At 41.6% G+C, this 17,509-nt stretch overlaps 1 protein-coding gene across 6 annotated transcripts in view; it reads left to right on the forward strand.

Annotated features, from left to right (window-relative positions):
• The first annotated feature begins 651 nt into the window (after positions 1 to 651).
• MAK (male germ cell associated kinase) overlaps positions 652 to 17,509 on the forward strand; it is a 50,354-nt gene continuing 33,496 nt past the window's right edge. For 4 of the 6 annotated variants that reach the window (XR_009597663.1, XM_060403512.1, XM_012101298.5 and 1 more), the window contains exons 1-5: positions 652 to 688; positions 7,622 to 7,954; positions 12,684 to 12,738; positions 14,023 to 14,144; positions 16,092 to 16,171. Coding sequence is in view for 5 of the 6 variants with exons in the window: in XM_060403512.1 (XP_060259495.1) it covers positions 7,854 to 7,954; positions 12,684 to 12,738; positions 14,023 to 14,144; positions 16,092 to 16,171 (358 nt within the window). In the remaining variant the exon portion in view is untranslated. Of the gene's footprint in view, positions 844 to 7,621; positions 7,955 to 12,683; positions 12,739 to 14,022; positions 14,145 to 16,091; positions 16,172 to 17,509 lie in introns of all 6 variants that reach the window. The other 2 variants (XM_042236836.2, XM_042236839.2) reach the window with 2 other exon arrangements.

Consider the following 17,509-nt stretch of genomic DNA (forward strand, 5'->3'; position numbering starts at 1 on the left):
GGAGAAGGGGATGACAGAGGATGAGATGGCTGGATGGCATCACCAAATCGATGGGCATGAGTTTGAGTGAACTCCGGGAGTTGGTGATGGACAGGGAGGCCTGGCCTGCTGCAGTTCATGGGGTCGCAAAGAGTCGGACACAACTGAGCAACTGAACCGAACTGAACTGAACACCGTGACTGGTACCAAATTCTTTGAGTGAATGAGTGAAAATGAATTCAGAAGTGTGGCCCAGGACTTAACATGTTGACCAATATAAAGAATTGCAATCCAGTGCAGTTTTCCCCAGGCAGTACAAAATACAAGGATTACGAGGCGAACAGTTGGCTTCCTCTTGCTCTTCACAAGCCTGGGAACCAGATTCAGTGAATCAGGACTCTATAGAACGAGTGGGAACAAACAAAGGGCAAACAACCCAACTTCTTATAAATAAGTGCAAAGGTAATCAGGACTGCCCCAAGCCCCAAATGAAATAGCAGAAGAGGAGGAACTCCAGCGGCTTCCAGGTGTTCCCGGAGGCCCCGCCCCTGGGAGGCGGGGCGAGCGCCTACGGGCGGGGACTTCTCGTTTAGCCCCGCCCTGTGGGCGGGGTGTAAACGGGAGGGCGGCGCGGGGGCAGATGCACGCCCGCGGTTTCCTAGGAGATGGAACACACAGGAGTGCCGAGCTTCACAAGGGAGCGAACGAGGTAAGCGGCCGGCGCGGGCAGGTAATCCCGAGCGGGCAGAGGGGCGGCCACCGTCCGTCCGACCCGGGCCTGTCCTGCGAGGCGGCCCGGCATGTCCCCTGGGCGCCCTGTCCTACCGGGGCAGACGTCTGCCGAGAGAAGGGGCCTGGACACTGGTAGGGGTCGGGGACTAGGGGGAGGAGGACTCGGGGAGGGGCGGGGCTGGCCGGCGGGGAAGATCTACCCGCTCCCAGCGCGGTGGGTTTGCTCCGAAGCGCCCCTGGCCACTTTCCTGCGTCCCTAGACGACGGGGTTCAGTCCTGGGTTGGAGGATGACAGTGGCCATCCTTCAGTCTCGGAGACCCTCACCGCCACCTCTATCCTAGAGTCTCCCATCGTACCCCCTCACCCCGGACCTCACCCTCTCCCTTTAGTGCCTGGGCTGGAGGGGACACTACTTTGAGGAGTGAGGTGGCGGGATCGGGTCTCGAGAAGGCAGCGGAATTGAGTTCAGAACTGTTACAAAAATGAAAAAGGAGGAAAGAGAAACTGGGTCCAAATTCAGTGCATCCCAAACGGCTCCCAGGTAAAAGCGGAATCCCGGCGCAGGGTGGACCAGCGGGCCCCCCGAGTCCTCCTCGCCGAGCCCACAGCTGCGGTCGGCGGGACACGCGGGTCCCCCGGGACCACCCGTACCCGCAGGCCGGAGGGACTGCGCCCACGGAGTCTTAAGGGCCTGGTTTGCTGGGGGTGGGGGTAGGGGGGGGGGGGGGGGGGAGGAAAAATATCAGAAATCAGAGCGTCAGGGAACGAAAACTGCTTCCTGACTTGCAAATAAGATGGGCACTTAGTTTAAGGACAGGGTTGGAGTCGCGGGAGGGGAGGCAATAACACTGGCTTTTTATAAGGTGTTCGTAATCTCAACTCTAAACGGAAAGAAATGTATGTAATTGTGTTTAATCTTTAAATGATCAGGCAGTTGTTCTAATTGTAACGGACTTCTCATAGAGTCAAAGGTATCGGAGTTATTTTAATCAGAAAAACAATCCCTAGAGTCGAGGTAGTAATAATAGAGGCAAAAGTTACTTTCCAGCCTTTCGGCCTGTCTTTACCGTCCCCATCCCCCCAACCTCCATCTCCGCTGAGTGACCGGAAAAGGAGAGACCCTTCGCTCCGCCCAAGGAGGCCACCTTCTGCCTGGGCAAGGCAGAAGCTGGCTTTGGGCAAAGGTGTTTGATCTATTTGTTGGGGAGGGGTTTTATTTATTTATTTGAGGGGGGGGTGGTTTTGCTTCGTTTTAAAACAGTTTGTGAATATTAGCACAGAGCACCATGCTTTTATTTTTAAAACACAAAATCTTTGTTTTCCCATTGCAAAAGCTCCCCTTTTAATTTCTGTAAACATATGACTTGGTTGGTTTGAAAACTTTTTTCTGTTTTGCTTTTTAAACAACTTAATGATTTTTATGGCATTACTTTAAAAACAAACAAATGTTAATTCCAACCTTAGAGTAATAACATTACAGCAGATTGTGCCAAAGCAAGATGAAGACGTGGAGAGGTTATCTGCTCAGTGATTGGGCAGGCACAGATTTTTACCCTTCATTTGCCCTCTCTCTTAATCGTCTTTAATCCCTTCTAAATCCCTTATTAGCTGGCAGAAGCTGTTGAGAATAAAGCTCAAGTTTACAGTAATTGTGCACTTAGCTAAAAATAAGACATCTAGAATGGGAGAGAAATGGTAAGAGTATTTATCTAATGTAAGTCTGTAATTGAGCCTCTCAATAAATGTTTTTTTCCCCCTTAAACCAGAATATAAGGTGTGTATAACTCATAAGAAAGTACTGCAGCTTGATTGTAGAAAATTCCAAGTTCCTAACAATTCTGTTAAATTAATTGAGGATCATAGTTAAATTACATTTACTTGTGTTATGCCTCGTTGCATCCATGTTGAAATATATACATGGAAATATTCATGTGCAAAAGAAATCTTTTTAATACACCCCTATTTTGCAGAATTAGCTTCCAGGGTCCACAGAGAAGACCTGATGTTGGGAAAGGTTGAGGACAGGAGGAGAAGAGGGCAACAGAAGATGAGATGGTTGGATAGCATCACCAACTCAAAGGACATGAATCTGAGCCAACTCCGGGAGATAGTGAAGGACAGGGAAGCCTGGTGTGCTGCAGTCCATGGGGTTGCAAAGAGTCGGACACAACTTAGCGACGGAACAACACAAAAACAGAGAAGAATATACGTAGTTTGCAGAGAAATATCATTGACTGAACTGGGGACCTATAGGCACTCTGTCTTTTAAATTACATATACTGCTTTTTGACTAGTAAATCAGTTTAGGACCTTCCTATGCTACACTGATAAGAACAGTTGTTTACGGGCTATCAGTGAGTAGATGCTGTGCTATGCTAAGTCCCTTCAGTCATGTCTGACTCTTTGCCACCCGATGGACTGTAGCCCGACAGGCTCTCTGGCCATGGGATTCTCCAGGCGAGAATACTGAAGTGGGTTGCTATGCCCTCCTCCAGAGGATCTTCCCGACCCAGGGATCGAACCTGCATCTCTTGAGTCTCCTACGTTGGCAGGCATGTTCTCTCCCATTAGTGCCACCTGGAAAGCCCCTCAGTGAGTAGGTACATGGGAATAATTTTAAAAACCCTTTATACATCTATGCCTGTCTACATTGGGCCATTATCCTTGTTTTCAGGGGGATAAGGAGATAGCTGGAATTGTCAGCTTCTCACCCTGGACAGCTGTTTATTTTGTAATTAAAATGACTCAAAAGAGACCTTTCTGATGCTTTGTTTGGGAGCATAGTATGTAAACTTGCGTAAACTCCAATTGCCCTGGAACTACACATCAGACTTTTAAAAATCCGTGTCATACCCAGAATCTTCACCCCCTCAAACAAAAGAAGCCAAGAAACGGCTGTGTACCTCTTGTATTTTTCCCTGAATATGAGTATCCTATGCTATAGCACTTGAAACAAACTGTGTTTCCAGTGTTTTTTCTTTTTTTTTTTTTTGGAAGACTTGGAGTGAGGCTTCTATTACAGCCACTCCAAAACAAAAACAAGAACAAAAAACTGGGCTTCCAAGCTAGAGCAGGAAGGCATCCGTGGTCTGTTGTGCTGTAATAGTATTGGTGGTGTTATGGTTGATGCTCTTTACAAGGTACGAGAAAGAGGCAGTTCATTCTGCTTTTGCAGGTGGTTGAGCCACTGCAAGGTGAAATTTCCACGTTCCTGGCACCCCTTACCTCTGAAATTCTCTCCCAACCTGGGCAGCTCCCTCTTCACTCCTTTCTCTTTTGTCCTTTTCTAGAGGTGCCTATCGGAGAAGGCAATGGCACCCCACTCCAGTACTCTTGCCTGGAAAATCCCATGGATGGAGGAGCCTGGTGGGCTGCAGTCCATGAGGTCTCTAAGAGTCGGACTTCACTTTCACTTTTCACTTTAATGCATTGGAGAAGGAAATGGCAACCCACTCCAGTGTTCTTGCCTGGAGAATCCCAGGGACGGGGGACCCTGGTGGGGGCCCTTCTATGGGGTTGCGCAGAGTTGGACACAACTGAAGCAACTTAGCAGCAGCAGCAGCAGCAGCAGCAGAGGTGCCTATAATCACCGTCTACCTCTTAGACCCTCAATGTTTGTCCTCACTTAGGTGTTACCGTGAAAATAATCTGTTGCATATGCAGCAGATTTGCAAAGAAAAGATGCTGCTATTTATCCCATTAAAATTTAACTCAGTAACTTGGGGGTGGGGTAAAAATCATAACTTTCTTAATGAACTCCAGTTAGACTCCCTTCTCCCCAACTCACTCACTCTCCCTTCACTGTTTCTGGCCTAATTTTTCAGTGTCCTTCCAGGTTATTGGCATGAGCCAGATCTAGCCCCATGGTGTAGTCAGGGTAGGGAGACCTCTGTGTACTTTTCAGGTTGTTTATAGCATCTTGCCGTGTTAGGATGAGGAGTTAGGAATCTTTAGGGGGTGGTGGGGGTGGAGTGGGCAGCCTTCATTGTGGGGTAGATTCTACACGGTTTGGGAGTGAAGAGGGGTGGTTCTTTTTAGTTGCATCAGTGATTGTAATAGCTAGCAAGGATGGGTTGTTTAGAAGCTGGGGATGCACTGAAACACCAAATAGCTTCAGGCTAATGCAACTATTAGACTAACGCCATCATTGATTCTCTTGATTGATCCTAGGTCACTTAATCCCTCTGCGTTTTTATTGTACATTGTTACTGCTATGATGAACACTGTGGCCTTTTGGACAAATATATTCTCTATATTGTTACTTAACCAGAAAGAATTGGTAAACCTCTGAAGAGCACATTTCCTTAAAAGACCTTAAATAGTGAAGCTAGAAAAGAAAGTCAAGCAAACATTAAGTGAATTCCCTGGTGGTTCAGTGGCTAGGACTTGGCACTTTCGCTGCCAAGGCCCTGGGTTCCCTCCCTGGTCAGGGAACTAAGATCCTGCAAGCCGTGTGGTGCAGCCAAAAAAAAAAAAAAAAGAATTTCAAGCAGTTTAACATCTGATAATAAACTGAAAAATACTGATTTAATAAAATTCTAAATGATCAGAAGGAATATGGTTTGTAGCCCATGTTTTGTTTAATCAGAGCACCAAACAAACCCCTTCTGCATCTTAGAATACAGCCTTGTGGCAGGATGATAATAAAAATTTTAAAGCAGCATAAGAATGATAAACAGGCATTACCAAACAAACCCCCAAGGAGCTTTCAAAATTATCTTTCCTTACCTAGATAATGGAAAAATTAAGGAAACCAAATACACATTTTAGTCAGGAACTGTGCAGGGGGATGTTGCCTTTCTCTGTATTAATGCCCTTATGTTTAGAACCTGTGTCTATGTATGATGTAAAGATCACTTGCAAAAGAACTTCATTTTCAGGCAAATGGGGAAGCATTTGCTGGCATTTGTTGAAACCATTTACTAAGACATAACTGAGCCAGATGAAGGAACCACTAAACAGAAATGGAATTTACTACTGAGATCTCTTTGTCAAGATCCTGGCCACAGAGTTAGCGTGGCCTAAACTACTCACTCGCCTTTGAAGGGGTTGCTATCTGTAATGAGGTAAAATAAATGACAAATGAAAGCACACTCGCTGTTATTTAAAAGCCCCACGGGTTCTTCCAGAGCTTCCTGTGGACAAATGTGTCCCGTGCAAAGGGAACTGCCTCGATTAGTGCACTTCTCTGCTGTGCTTCCGCAGAAAGGCCTATTTTTGGAAGCCTTGGGTACTTTGACAATTACAATATATTCTTGTTGCTCCTACAGTTCTGCATCTAATAGGGAAGGAATTTCTGTGATTTTATTTTGTGGAAGTAGTGCTACAGTGAAAGAAAAATAAGCGTCGATTGAAGCATCAGATTATAAAAGGCATTTTAATTTTATTTTTCCGGCCGAACCACATGACTTGTTGGATCTTAGTTCCCCAACCGTGGATGGAACTCGGACTCTCAACAGCAAAAGCACAGTGAATAACCACTGGACCTCCAGGGAATTCCCTATTAAAGGCATTTTAAAACAAACTATGTCTTTTCATAGTGCCAAATGTTGTTACCTTCTGCGGCTAAGAATATAGCCTTGTAGCAGGAGGATAGATTTTTGAAAGCAACGTAAGAATGATAAACAGGTGTGAAATGAGAAATTGTTCCTTGAAAGCTGAATTGAGACAGAAGAGCGGGAGGAAATTATTGCACAGTTGTAATGAAGGAGGTACTATGGCTTTATGTGCTTTGGTTTGTTTTATTTTTTTAATTATAATAAAATCAGAACCTATCGAAACCTGTACCCTTCTAATATATACACATCCACAACCCCTTTTCTGTAGTTTTGAAATCCACAAAGCTCTGAAAGATGAATTTTCAGAAATTAATTTGTGCAAATTCATTTGCAATAAAATATGACCCGAATGATGTGAGGCCACTTATGGTCTTCATTTCTTTTACTTAGTGAACTTCTCTTACATTCTCCTGCAGGCACATTCAGATGCTCTTTGGGAGATGTTATGTACCCTCCTACTTTTCTGTGGTTGGTGGTTTAGTCGCTAAGTCAAGTTTGACTCTTTCGACCCCATGGACTGTAGCCTGCCAGGCTCCTCGGTGCATGGAATTTCCCAGGCAAGAATACTGGAGTGGGTTGCCATTTCCTTCTCCAGGGGATCTTCCTGACCCAGGGATGGAACCTGGGTCTCCTGTGTTTCTTTACCCCTGAGCCAGCAGGGAAACCCTCTATTTCTTTTCTAACATATGCAAATACCTGGATTCCAAACAGATCTGGCCCAGGAATTTCACATAAGGGATTGTGGTCCAAATTAAACACGATGCAAAAATTGATTCTAAGAATGGATATAGTGGAGAATCTGATTTTCCTCAGTCTGATGTGGACTCCCATAGATTCTATTGCTGCTGTGTCCTTCAGTTGTGTCTGACTCTTTTCGACCCTATGAACTGTAGCCCACCAGGCTCCTCCGTCTATGGGGATTCTCCAGGCAAGAATACTAGAGCAGGTTGCCATGCCCTCCTCCAGGGGATCTTCCCAACCCAGGGATTGAACCCAGGTCTCCCGCATTGCAGTGGATTCTTTACCAGCTGAGCCACCCGGGAAGCCCATAGACTCTATTATAGTCAGTTAAAAAAAAAAAAAAAGGAACCACAAACATCATTGAGTCAGTGTTTATTGGGTTCACTTTCATTACATGGTACCATGTATTAATAAATTAAGCATTCTGCAGTGATTTTCATCAGTCTATCAAATGTGAACGTCATTCCAAATGGCACAAGTGATTTACTGGCATGTGCTTAACAATTAGTGTTTATCTTACAGTTTTCCTAGGTTACCAGTAAATTTTTGGAAGCGATTCTTTAATGAATATTCCTTTTATTCTTGTTTTTTTTTTTTTTTTTTTTTACAGGGTGTTCTTAAGAATGGAAGCACCATTTCCTTGCCAGATTCCTTACTGCTGTATCTTATGAACCTACAGAATCTTGGGGAAGAACCTGTATTTAATGATGACAAAACCTGTCACCAGTGTAGTAACAACGGTCTAAGGGCAGAAACAAATAAAAATAAAAGACGCGTTTATATTTATATACAACAAAGACATCATTTCCTGTGGACAGCCTGCGCTGCATCGTTCTTCCGAGATGAACCGGTACACGACCATGAGACAGCTGGGGGACGGCACGTACGGGAGCGTGCTCATGGGCAAGAGCAATGAGTCCGGGGAGCTGGTGGCCATCAAAAGGTACCGCGGGCGACCCTGCCACGTTCACCCGTCTTTCTGTTCCTCTCCTTTGCTTGCTTGAGAACGCATACAAGCACAGAGAGAAGTCTGGTCCAGACCTCACGCTTGTCAGGCCATCGTGGAATGCCATTCTGGAGACAGCACTGCAAAAAAGGAGTTCTGCTGGTCCCCACATATATGAGTTTAATTTTCTGGTTTGTCCAGCAAAAAATATTAGGCTCTGCTTTTTGGAAAAATTTTCTTTATTTTTAATTGGAGGGTAATTGCTTTACAAGGTTGTGTTGGTTTCTGCCATACATCAGCGTGACAGCCATAAGTATGTATGTGGTCCCTCCGTCTTGCGCCTCCCTCCTACCCCTGATGCCATCCCACCTTCTAGGTTGTCCCAGGGCACCAGGTTGAGCTCCCTGTGTTACACAGCAGCTTCCCATTAGTTATCTATTTAGGGCTCTGCTTCTTATGCATGATAAATCTGAACTGATTCTGAAGATAATGCTTAGCATTCTCTTTTAGCACTTAAAGTGGAGTACAGAGTAGAGCTTATGATTTCTTTAAAACAACAGGCCTCAAAATCAGATGGTATTCATAATATCAAATTGAGTTCTGAATGGCATATGGTATTTCCCTGAGCTTACTGATGAAAGAGAGGAATTATTAACTTAATTATTTCTTTAATCTACTGTATTTGTTATCTATCATATGTTAAAAAAACATTACCCCAAAGCTTAGTGATTTAAGACAAACAAACATTTGTTAACTCATGGTTTCTGTGGGTCAGGAATTTAGGAGCAGCTCAGCTGTGGTTCCGGCTCCAGGTCTCTCTGCGATGATGGTAGAGGTCAGCTTAGGTCACAGTCGTCTGCAGGCTGGACCGGGGCCTGAGTACCCACTTGCAAGCTGGTTCGCCATGTCAGTTTGCTGGGGCTGCGCTCAACAAGTACCCCAGACGGGGTGGTTTAAGCAACGTATTTATTTCCCCATAGTCTGGAGGTTGGAAGTGTGAGAGCGAGCTGTTGGCAGGGTTGGTTTCCCCTGAGGCCCCTCTCTCAGCTTGCAGACAGTTCTCTGCTCCCCATGTGTTCACCTGGTCTTCCATCTGTGTATATCTGAGTCCTAATCTCCTCCTCCTATAAGGACACCAGTAATATCGGATTAGGAACCACCCCAAAGGCCTCAGTTAACCTTAATTACCTCTGTAAGGTCTGTCTCTAAATGCAGTCATTCTCCGAGGTACCGGGAGGTTAGGACTTCAAGATATGGATTTGGGGGTACACAGCGTGGCTCAGACTGGACTTCTGTATGTGCCAGTTTAAGCACAGGCTAGTTGGCTTAAATGGTAAGGATTTCTTGAGACAGTTGGGAGGTCTAAAGTCAAAGGGTCAGCAGGGTTGGTTCCTGCTGAGGGCTGGGAGGAAGGGATCTCTCCTAGGCCTTTTTCCTTGGCTTATCGATGGCATTTTCTATGTCCCTCCCACATCAGCTTCCTTTGATGCATATTTCTTTTTTGTATATAAAGACAGTTTCTCTCTATATGGGGTTCTACAGATCATCACTTGAGTGTTCTCATGACATGGTAGCTGGCTTCCAGTCTTGGAAACTGATTACCGCTTCAACCAAAGGATGATCATCCAAAATTTAAGTGCTTTATCAAATGTTTATCAAATGTTAAAAACTTTACGATATCATGATCTAAAATATTATATGCATAAGGAAATCCTTTTATAAAGTATTGTCAAATAGCCATTAGCATCAAGTAAGTAAATGTATAATGAATGGGCTTCCCAGGTGGTACTAGTGGTAAAGGAACCTCCTGCCAGTGCAGGAGACTTAAGAGATGTGGGTTTGATCCCTGGGTTGGGAAGATTCCCCTGGATGAGGGCACTGTGACCTACTCCAGTATTCTTGCCTGGAGAACCCCATGGACAGAAGAGCCTCATGGGCTATAGTCCATGGAGTCGCAAAGGGTTGGATACGACTAAAGTGACTTAGCATGCTTACATAACTGAAACGAAAAACGGGAATAAAAATAAATTTCCCTAACCTGAAAGGTGAAATATTACAGGTACATCCCGTAAATTTGATTTTAAGACCAGTATGCCTGTTGTATCCCCTACTGATCAAGATTGTACTGGAGACCCTAACTGGTGCAATAAGAGAAAAAAGTAATAAACGGAGTGTAGTTCCATGGATGGAGGAGCGTAGTAGGCTGCAGTCCATGGGATCACTGAGAGTTGGACACGACTGAGTGACTTTACTTTCACTTTTCACTTTCATGCATTGGAGAAGGAAATAGCAACCCACTCCAGTGTTCTTGCCTGGAGAATCCCAGATATGGCGGAGCCTGGTGGGCTGCCGCCTATGGGGTCGCACAGAGTCCGACACGACTAAAGCGACTTAGCAGCAGCAGCAGCAAGTATTAGCCAAAATGAGATGAAATCATTCTTAGTTATAGGTTAAGCGATTATGTAAATTCACACAAATACTTCATTATACACAAATAAATCTATGTGTAAAAATATTTAAAAGGACTGAAAAGATTTACGATAAAATCCATGAATGCTTGGCTTCTTAGGGAGAGAGGGATAAGAAAATGAGAATGAGGATTGGGTCTCATGGTATCATCTTAGAAGACTTCCCACAAAAAATGAGATCTCGAGAATGAGAAAAAGCTATCAAGAGGAGAGGGAAGCATAGCCAAGCTTTAAGAATAGCATGTATGAAGGCCTAGAAACAGGAGAGATTTTGGGAAATTTTACTGTAACTCACTGGTAAGAAACCTTGTAGTATCTGCTGCCATTTCAGGGGAAAAAGGCAAAAAAAAAAAAAAGCTATAAATGGTCTTTCTAGGGGCTGGTGATAAGACCCTCTCACCTCATTAAATTAACAAATATTTATTAAGTTCCGTGTCCTTTAAAGACCTGAGAGGCAGTTCCATTCCAGAGGGTCTCCTGTTTGTGGGACGGTTGCTCAGGAGCCCCACCTGTGGATTTCAAAACCCATCAAGCCACCATTTAGTGAATGAATATGTATTGAGACTTAAACTGTGTCTCAAAAACTGATCAGGCAGATGGTGGTGTCTTCAGAGAGCTTGCTGCTGTACTTGAGGAGAGGGGACAAGGTCTAAACGTAATAATTTAACTATACGCTATATAAGAAGGTGGTCAGTGCTATGGGAGAAAAAGCCGAACAGGAAAGGTGAGCTCAGAGCCCTGAAAGCCAGCTTCTGGCGTTCAAGGAATAAGGATTAGCCTGAGGTGAAAGTTCTCTCCATTCTTGCAACCGGCCAAGCTCTTTCTAGCTGTCTTTCTCTGGCTGGCAGCTTCTGTCTTGCAAGTCTCATCTGAAACACTGCCTCATCACAAAGGCCTGAGGCCTGGCCAGTTTATCTCATGATCCTCTAGGCTGATCTGTATGTCTATTTTGTGTTAACGAAAGTCGATTTCCTGTGAGATGCGAAGCAGCGGTAACCATCCCCGATTTCATCATCCGGGCTCGTAGCAGGTGTTGGATGAATAGACAAATGGAAGAGAAGCTGGCAGGGAGTCTAAAAAGAATTCTAACAAATTGGTTTAACGTCTTACAATTAAATTAATTTCTTTAAATTGGTCTAAGAAATTGGGATAACTGTTTTGTGAAGAATCTTCCATATTTGTTGCATGTAGATACCTGCCTCACTTTAAGGTAGTATTGATAAGAAGTATAACTGTTGAGGAGAAAGTAGCATGTTAGTAAATGCGCATTGCCGCTAGTACAGATTTTTCAGAATAAATGTTTCCGTTTGTACTAAATTTTGAAAAAGAACTTGAATATGTTAACCAGCCTCTAAAGGTTGGATTAAAAAATTCTATAATTATTTTTTAAGAATTCTAGAGATTATATGTACAGTTTTGGATGGATCTGATCAGTGATCAGATGAAAATACTTTTATACTATATTTGAATTGGTTTGTATTTTATTTCAAATTGAGCACTGTGCTGGACTTTCTTCATTTCAGCAAGACATTTATGGCTATAGTACTGAAAAATATCTTTTGGTAAGTCAGTAAGCCCTCAGTTTTTAGCACCTGAGTATGTATAAGTGAAATTCTGATTCACTAAGAGTATTTTAGGAATAATAGCAGTGATGCCCTTCTTATCTCATTGTAGCCAACCACGGATACTGGTGGGGCTTCTCTGGTTGGCTTAGATGGTAAAGGGTCTGCCTGCAATGCGGGAGACCCAGGTTCAATCCCTGGGTTGGGAAGATCCCCTGGAGAAGGAAATGGCAACCCGCTCCAATATCCTTGCCTGGAAAATCCCATGGATGGAGGAGCCTGGTAGGCTACAGTTCATGGGGTCGCAACGAGTTGGACACAGCTGAGCGGCTTCACTTTTCACTTTCACAGATACTGGTAAAAATAGGAACATCTAGTATTTACTGAGTCCTGACCTAAGCCTTTTACAATAAGCTTCTCTTATGCAGCGGTTTCTACTCCATAGCTAAGGAGTTTGCGGCACAGAGGGTCATTAGGTAATTTGTCCAAGAAGTGACATAGTCATGAGCCTGCACCAAGTGGCCTTGAGATGCACAGAATGGAGATGATCTGCTTTTAAGGAGGAGGGAAGACAGGTAAAGAGGAGGGAAGAGCTTGCCTGAGGCAAACTAATAATAGAGTGAGAAAGCCAGCTGTGTAATCTGTGTCTTCACACCCTCGGTCCCCAGGTACTAAACTTTTCTTTTTTAATTTCAGAATGAAGAGAAAGTTCTATTCTTGGGATGAATGTATGAACTTGAGAGAAGTTAAGGTAAAACCCCAGAGATGAAAAGAACTGGAGAAGACCTCAGTTCTACCTCACACGTCTCTCATTTCCGAGGATGGTAGCTAAGGAGACTGTTTCGTTCTCTGTGGGAAGCAGACCAAAGATAATTCTATTCCTTATGTTTTTCTTTATCTTCCTAAACTAATTTCTCATCAGAATGTCAGTGGAGAACAGAAAATAGCTGTACCTTCACATTTGAAAGTACACTCACTTTTTTAGTGCCCGTGATCTCCATTTATTTTTTTTTTTTCTAAACTTTTTATTTTGTAGTAGGGTATAGCCAATTAACAAACAATGTTGTGATGGTTTCAGGTGGACAGCAAAGGGACTCAGCCATATAAATACATGTATATGTATGTATATTCTCCCCCAAACCTCCCCTCCCATCCAGGCTGCCAAATAACATTGAGCAGAGTTCCCTGTGCCATACAGGAGATCCTTGCTGGTTATCCATTTTAAATATACTGTGAAAGTACACTCTCACTTTTAAAAGAGCATTTTAATTCGTACTATCAAAGGAAATACAATTTTTTAGATTACCACATACCATTTCTTTCTATTTTATGTGTACAATGTGGATACATTTTCGGAGACTTTTGCATGGAATTGCACATGGTTAAGTCAGAAGAAAGGTTAAACCTATTTAATAACCAAGAAAAAAAAATGTTGACAGACTGAAATGCTTGATAGCTATTGTTGACCTGGTTTATTTCTGCACTTATATTCATTCCTTAAACAATCACTGCTTACTTTAAGATTTTGCTCCTTTATTTTGGGCTGTGCTGCGTCTTTGTTGCTGTTCGGGCTTGCTCTGGCTGCAGCGAGCGAGGACTCCTCACTAGTTGCGGGTGCAGGGACTTCTCATTGCAGCGGTTCCTCTCGTTGGAGAGCACGGGCTCCAGGGTGCTCGGGCTTCGCTAGTTGCAGCCCCTGGGCTCCAGAGCGCAGGCTCCGTAGTCATGCTGCACAGGCTTAGCTGCTCCTTGGCACGTGGGCTCTTCCCAGACCAGGGATCGAACCTACGTCTCCTAGTTTCCAGACAGATTCTTTACCCCTGAGCCAGCAGGGAAGCCCTTTCTGCTTACTCTAAATAGGTGTTCTAAGATGTTTTTAAGATGTGTAAAGTGTTATAGGTATTAAAACATAATTCAGTACTGAATGTAGAAGAAATGAAAAATTACGTAATTATCATACCTAGCATTGATGAGCTTTTGCCAGATTTGGTACCTTTGCCTTAAGAATTTCTCATATTTACTTGCTCTGTTGCAGTCTCTGAAGAAACTTAATCATGCCAATGTGATCAAACTGAAAGAAGTTATCAGAGAAAATGACCATCTTTATTTTATATTTGAATATATGAAAGAAAATCTCTATCAATTAATGAAAGACAGGTATGTTTATGAAAATTAAGTTCTCCCTTACTGTCTCCTCCATCAGTCCCTTAGGAGCCCTTCAATATATCACACTTTGCAATATATAGGTCCAGGGGATAGCTTTAAATTAGCTGTTATCTTCATGAAAGAATTATGTCTAATTGGAGAAGAACCATCATTTTTCTGTTGTAATCTCTTAGAAGTCAAGATAAATATTTCATATAAATATTTCATATGAACACTCTATCTACAGTTTTTGAAACAAAGTCTATAGTTTAATAAAGCTGGCCTTGGGCAAAACGGAGAAAAGCATCTACCTTGCTCTCCCATGCATCTTGTGAAGATTCATTAAGGAATGAAGGAAAGAACGAAGTTGCTTTTAAGAAAGGACCTAATAAACTGGTTCATGAGAATGCTTAAGTGAATGACAACAACGTATTACCAACACCAGGAAAATTCCCCTTTTAAACATACGGACAGAATCTGTAAACAAGGGCAGTTTTCAGTCATGTGCCATGAGCATGGAAAGAATAATGTTTTCGTGGTAGCTATTGATCACATGTGGAGATTAATGTCCATTTTGCCTGTCTTTAAAGCCAGAGGCGTTCAGCAAAAGATCCTAAAATATGAGATGAATTTCCCAGTGGATTGATGCTGATTTCTCTCTGTTTCTGACACACACACACACACACACACACACACACACACACACACACACACACACTTTCTCTCTCAAATTCTAAGGATGAAGATTGAATTTTTCTTTAATCCTATTTTTCCTTCTTTCAAAAATACTGAATATATGTTATGTTCCAGGCTGATAGCATTATGACAGTAATAGCAGTTAAAAGTAAAGAAAACCTCTACCTCTCAAATCAGTGTTTATTTTTCCCAAGTTCCTCCTAGCCCCTGTATGCAGGCATGCCTGCTTTTTATGTAGTTGTAATTTTAGTGGTGATACATTTCTTATTTGATTTATCCACTTACAGGTTTTCTTTTAATGCTGATACATAATATCCATAGTGACCACAGTTAGTATATTCTGTTAAAGGACTATAGAAAGCTTCACTTATCTCTGAACTATTTAAAATAAGTAACTATCAATGGGAGAAAACGTTGGTAATTATAATGGATAATACTGATGTAATTATTTTGTAGCCATAAGAAGTGATAACTATGGAAATGATAAAAGTGCTTACAGGTAGATAAAAAACAGAAACCAAAATTATATTTATGTAACAATGCCATATAAGAATTATACATGTGAATTACGACTGGATTAGAATACTGAAAAATCAATACAGTTTCTTCATCAGGTGCTGTGATTGTGGGTAATCTTTTTGGCTTTGAATAATAATTTATGCTCTTTTAAATATATAAGATGATAAATAGATATGTTGAGTTATAATTTTGAAGAAAAAATTAAGTATATATAAATATAACAAATATTGTATATTCATCTGATTTTTAAAAAATATATAACCCTGTTGGTGGAAGTAATTAACACAATTGCAAATGAGCACTAAAAAAAGAGTCAGCTTTGGAATGTCATGATTCAATTCTGGATTTCTAAATTAAATGGAAATAAAAGTGATATTGTTTAGAATATTATTTCAAAGTATAAAAGTACAACTTATTTCCAAGTCTCCTATAAATGTGTTATCGTACTTTCATAATTTAAAAAAATAAGAAAGAAGTAAAAAGTATAAATGAAACTACTAACGATTGTACATGGTAAAAGGGCTATTTGAGGTTAAGTGCCATTTTTACACTGTTTTTGGTAGCTTAACTTCCTGAAATATTGTTTTGGAGGATTAATTTACAAGCCTTTCTTATTCAAGTAACCTGTTTTCCATTTCAGCTGAAGACCACACAAAACATTGGCTCTGAGTCTGTACCTTTAGTATATACGATGCTTTTTACAAACTGAATTACATTACTGTTTATTTGTTCATTTCTTCACAGAAACAAGTTGTTCCCTGAGTCTGTCATCAGAAATATTATGTATCAGATATTGCAGGGGCTGGCATTTATCCATAAACATGGTAGGTTTTATATCCCTCCATCTTTAGATTATTGTCAGTTATGGATAGGAATTATATGTAAGCTATTATTAAATAAATAATATTATGTTAGATAACTACAACTTTGGAGTATGTGCCTACTAAATGACATATTTTAAAACTGCAGAATTTCTACAATTCTAAATAAAATATAATTTCTATAATCTATAATTATCTTCCTCTATCGGAGAAGGCAATGGCAATCCACTCCAGTACTCTTGCCTGGAAAATCCCATGGATGGAGGAGCCTGGTAGACTGCAGTCCATGGGGTTGCTAAGAGTCGGACATGACTGAGCGACTTCACTTTCACTTTTCACTTTCATGTTTGGGGAAGGAAATGGCAACCCACTCCAGTGTTCTTGCCTGGAGAATCCTAGGGATGGGGGAGCCTGGTGAGCTGCCGTCTATAGGGTTGCACAGAGTCAGACATGACTGAAGCGACTTAGCAGCAGCAGCAGCATCGTCCTCTATATCAGAATTTTTTAGCAGTTTGATCACCAGCGTTTAGTCTCAGTCATCATAAACCCACCCTGCTTCCTTATTCCACCTAATTTTACCATGGAAATGAAAAAAATATAAGGTTCCTCTTTTGGAAAAGGCTGAAATGCTTTGATCTATCATGACCAATTACTAACATCTAACTAGTTTAAAGCCACCCAAGCTATAGAATTTTCTAGTTTTTCTTAGTATTCACAAATAGTTATTTCTATTCTTGAAGAAATTAAATCAAGTGCTTGTTCTTATTTTTATGAATTTCTTATTTATGTTAATCTTAACTGATATTGTTATTTGCATCTCTATCTACCAAAATAATTTCACCTGAAAAGTTAATATGATTATTATGAAAAATTTTAATGAATGTTTAGAATCACTGGCTGTTTTGATATTAAATTAGAAAAGTTTATGCTACCATTGCTGCATTCTGAGCATAGGCATTCAAAACTCACTATCATTAGTCTCCTTTCATGTTCATCTGATGGTTTCTTTTCTCTTTTAACTGCTACAGGAAATAAATAGAATTTTCTAAAAATGCCACGCAGAATTCCATATAAACTTTGTAAGAACATTCTTGAATCCCCAGTCTTGTATAAGCTATTAAGGTCTTTCAAAATCTAAAACCCATGATAATTTACTACAATTGATTGGTAAAAGTCAGTCATTTGTTAATTAAAATTAAGGATATATACTATTTTAATTGTTCATAATGGATTCCTTATCTTTAACCCATTTTAAAGCTCTGGTCAGCACAATAACTCTTGATTTTTGCATGTGTTAATTTATGCTAATGGACGCAAGTGTGGTGTGAAAAATCAAAAGCC

This window comes from Ovis aries, chromosome 20, assembly GCF_016772045.2.
Source record: "Ovis aries strain OAR_USU_Benz2616 breed Rambouillet chromosome 20, ARS-UI_Ramb_v3.0, whole genome shotgun sequence".
NCBI classification, from domain to species: domain Eukaryota; kingdom Metazoa; phylum Chordata; class Mammalia; order Artiodactyla; family Bovidae; genus Ovis; species Ovis aries.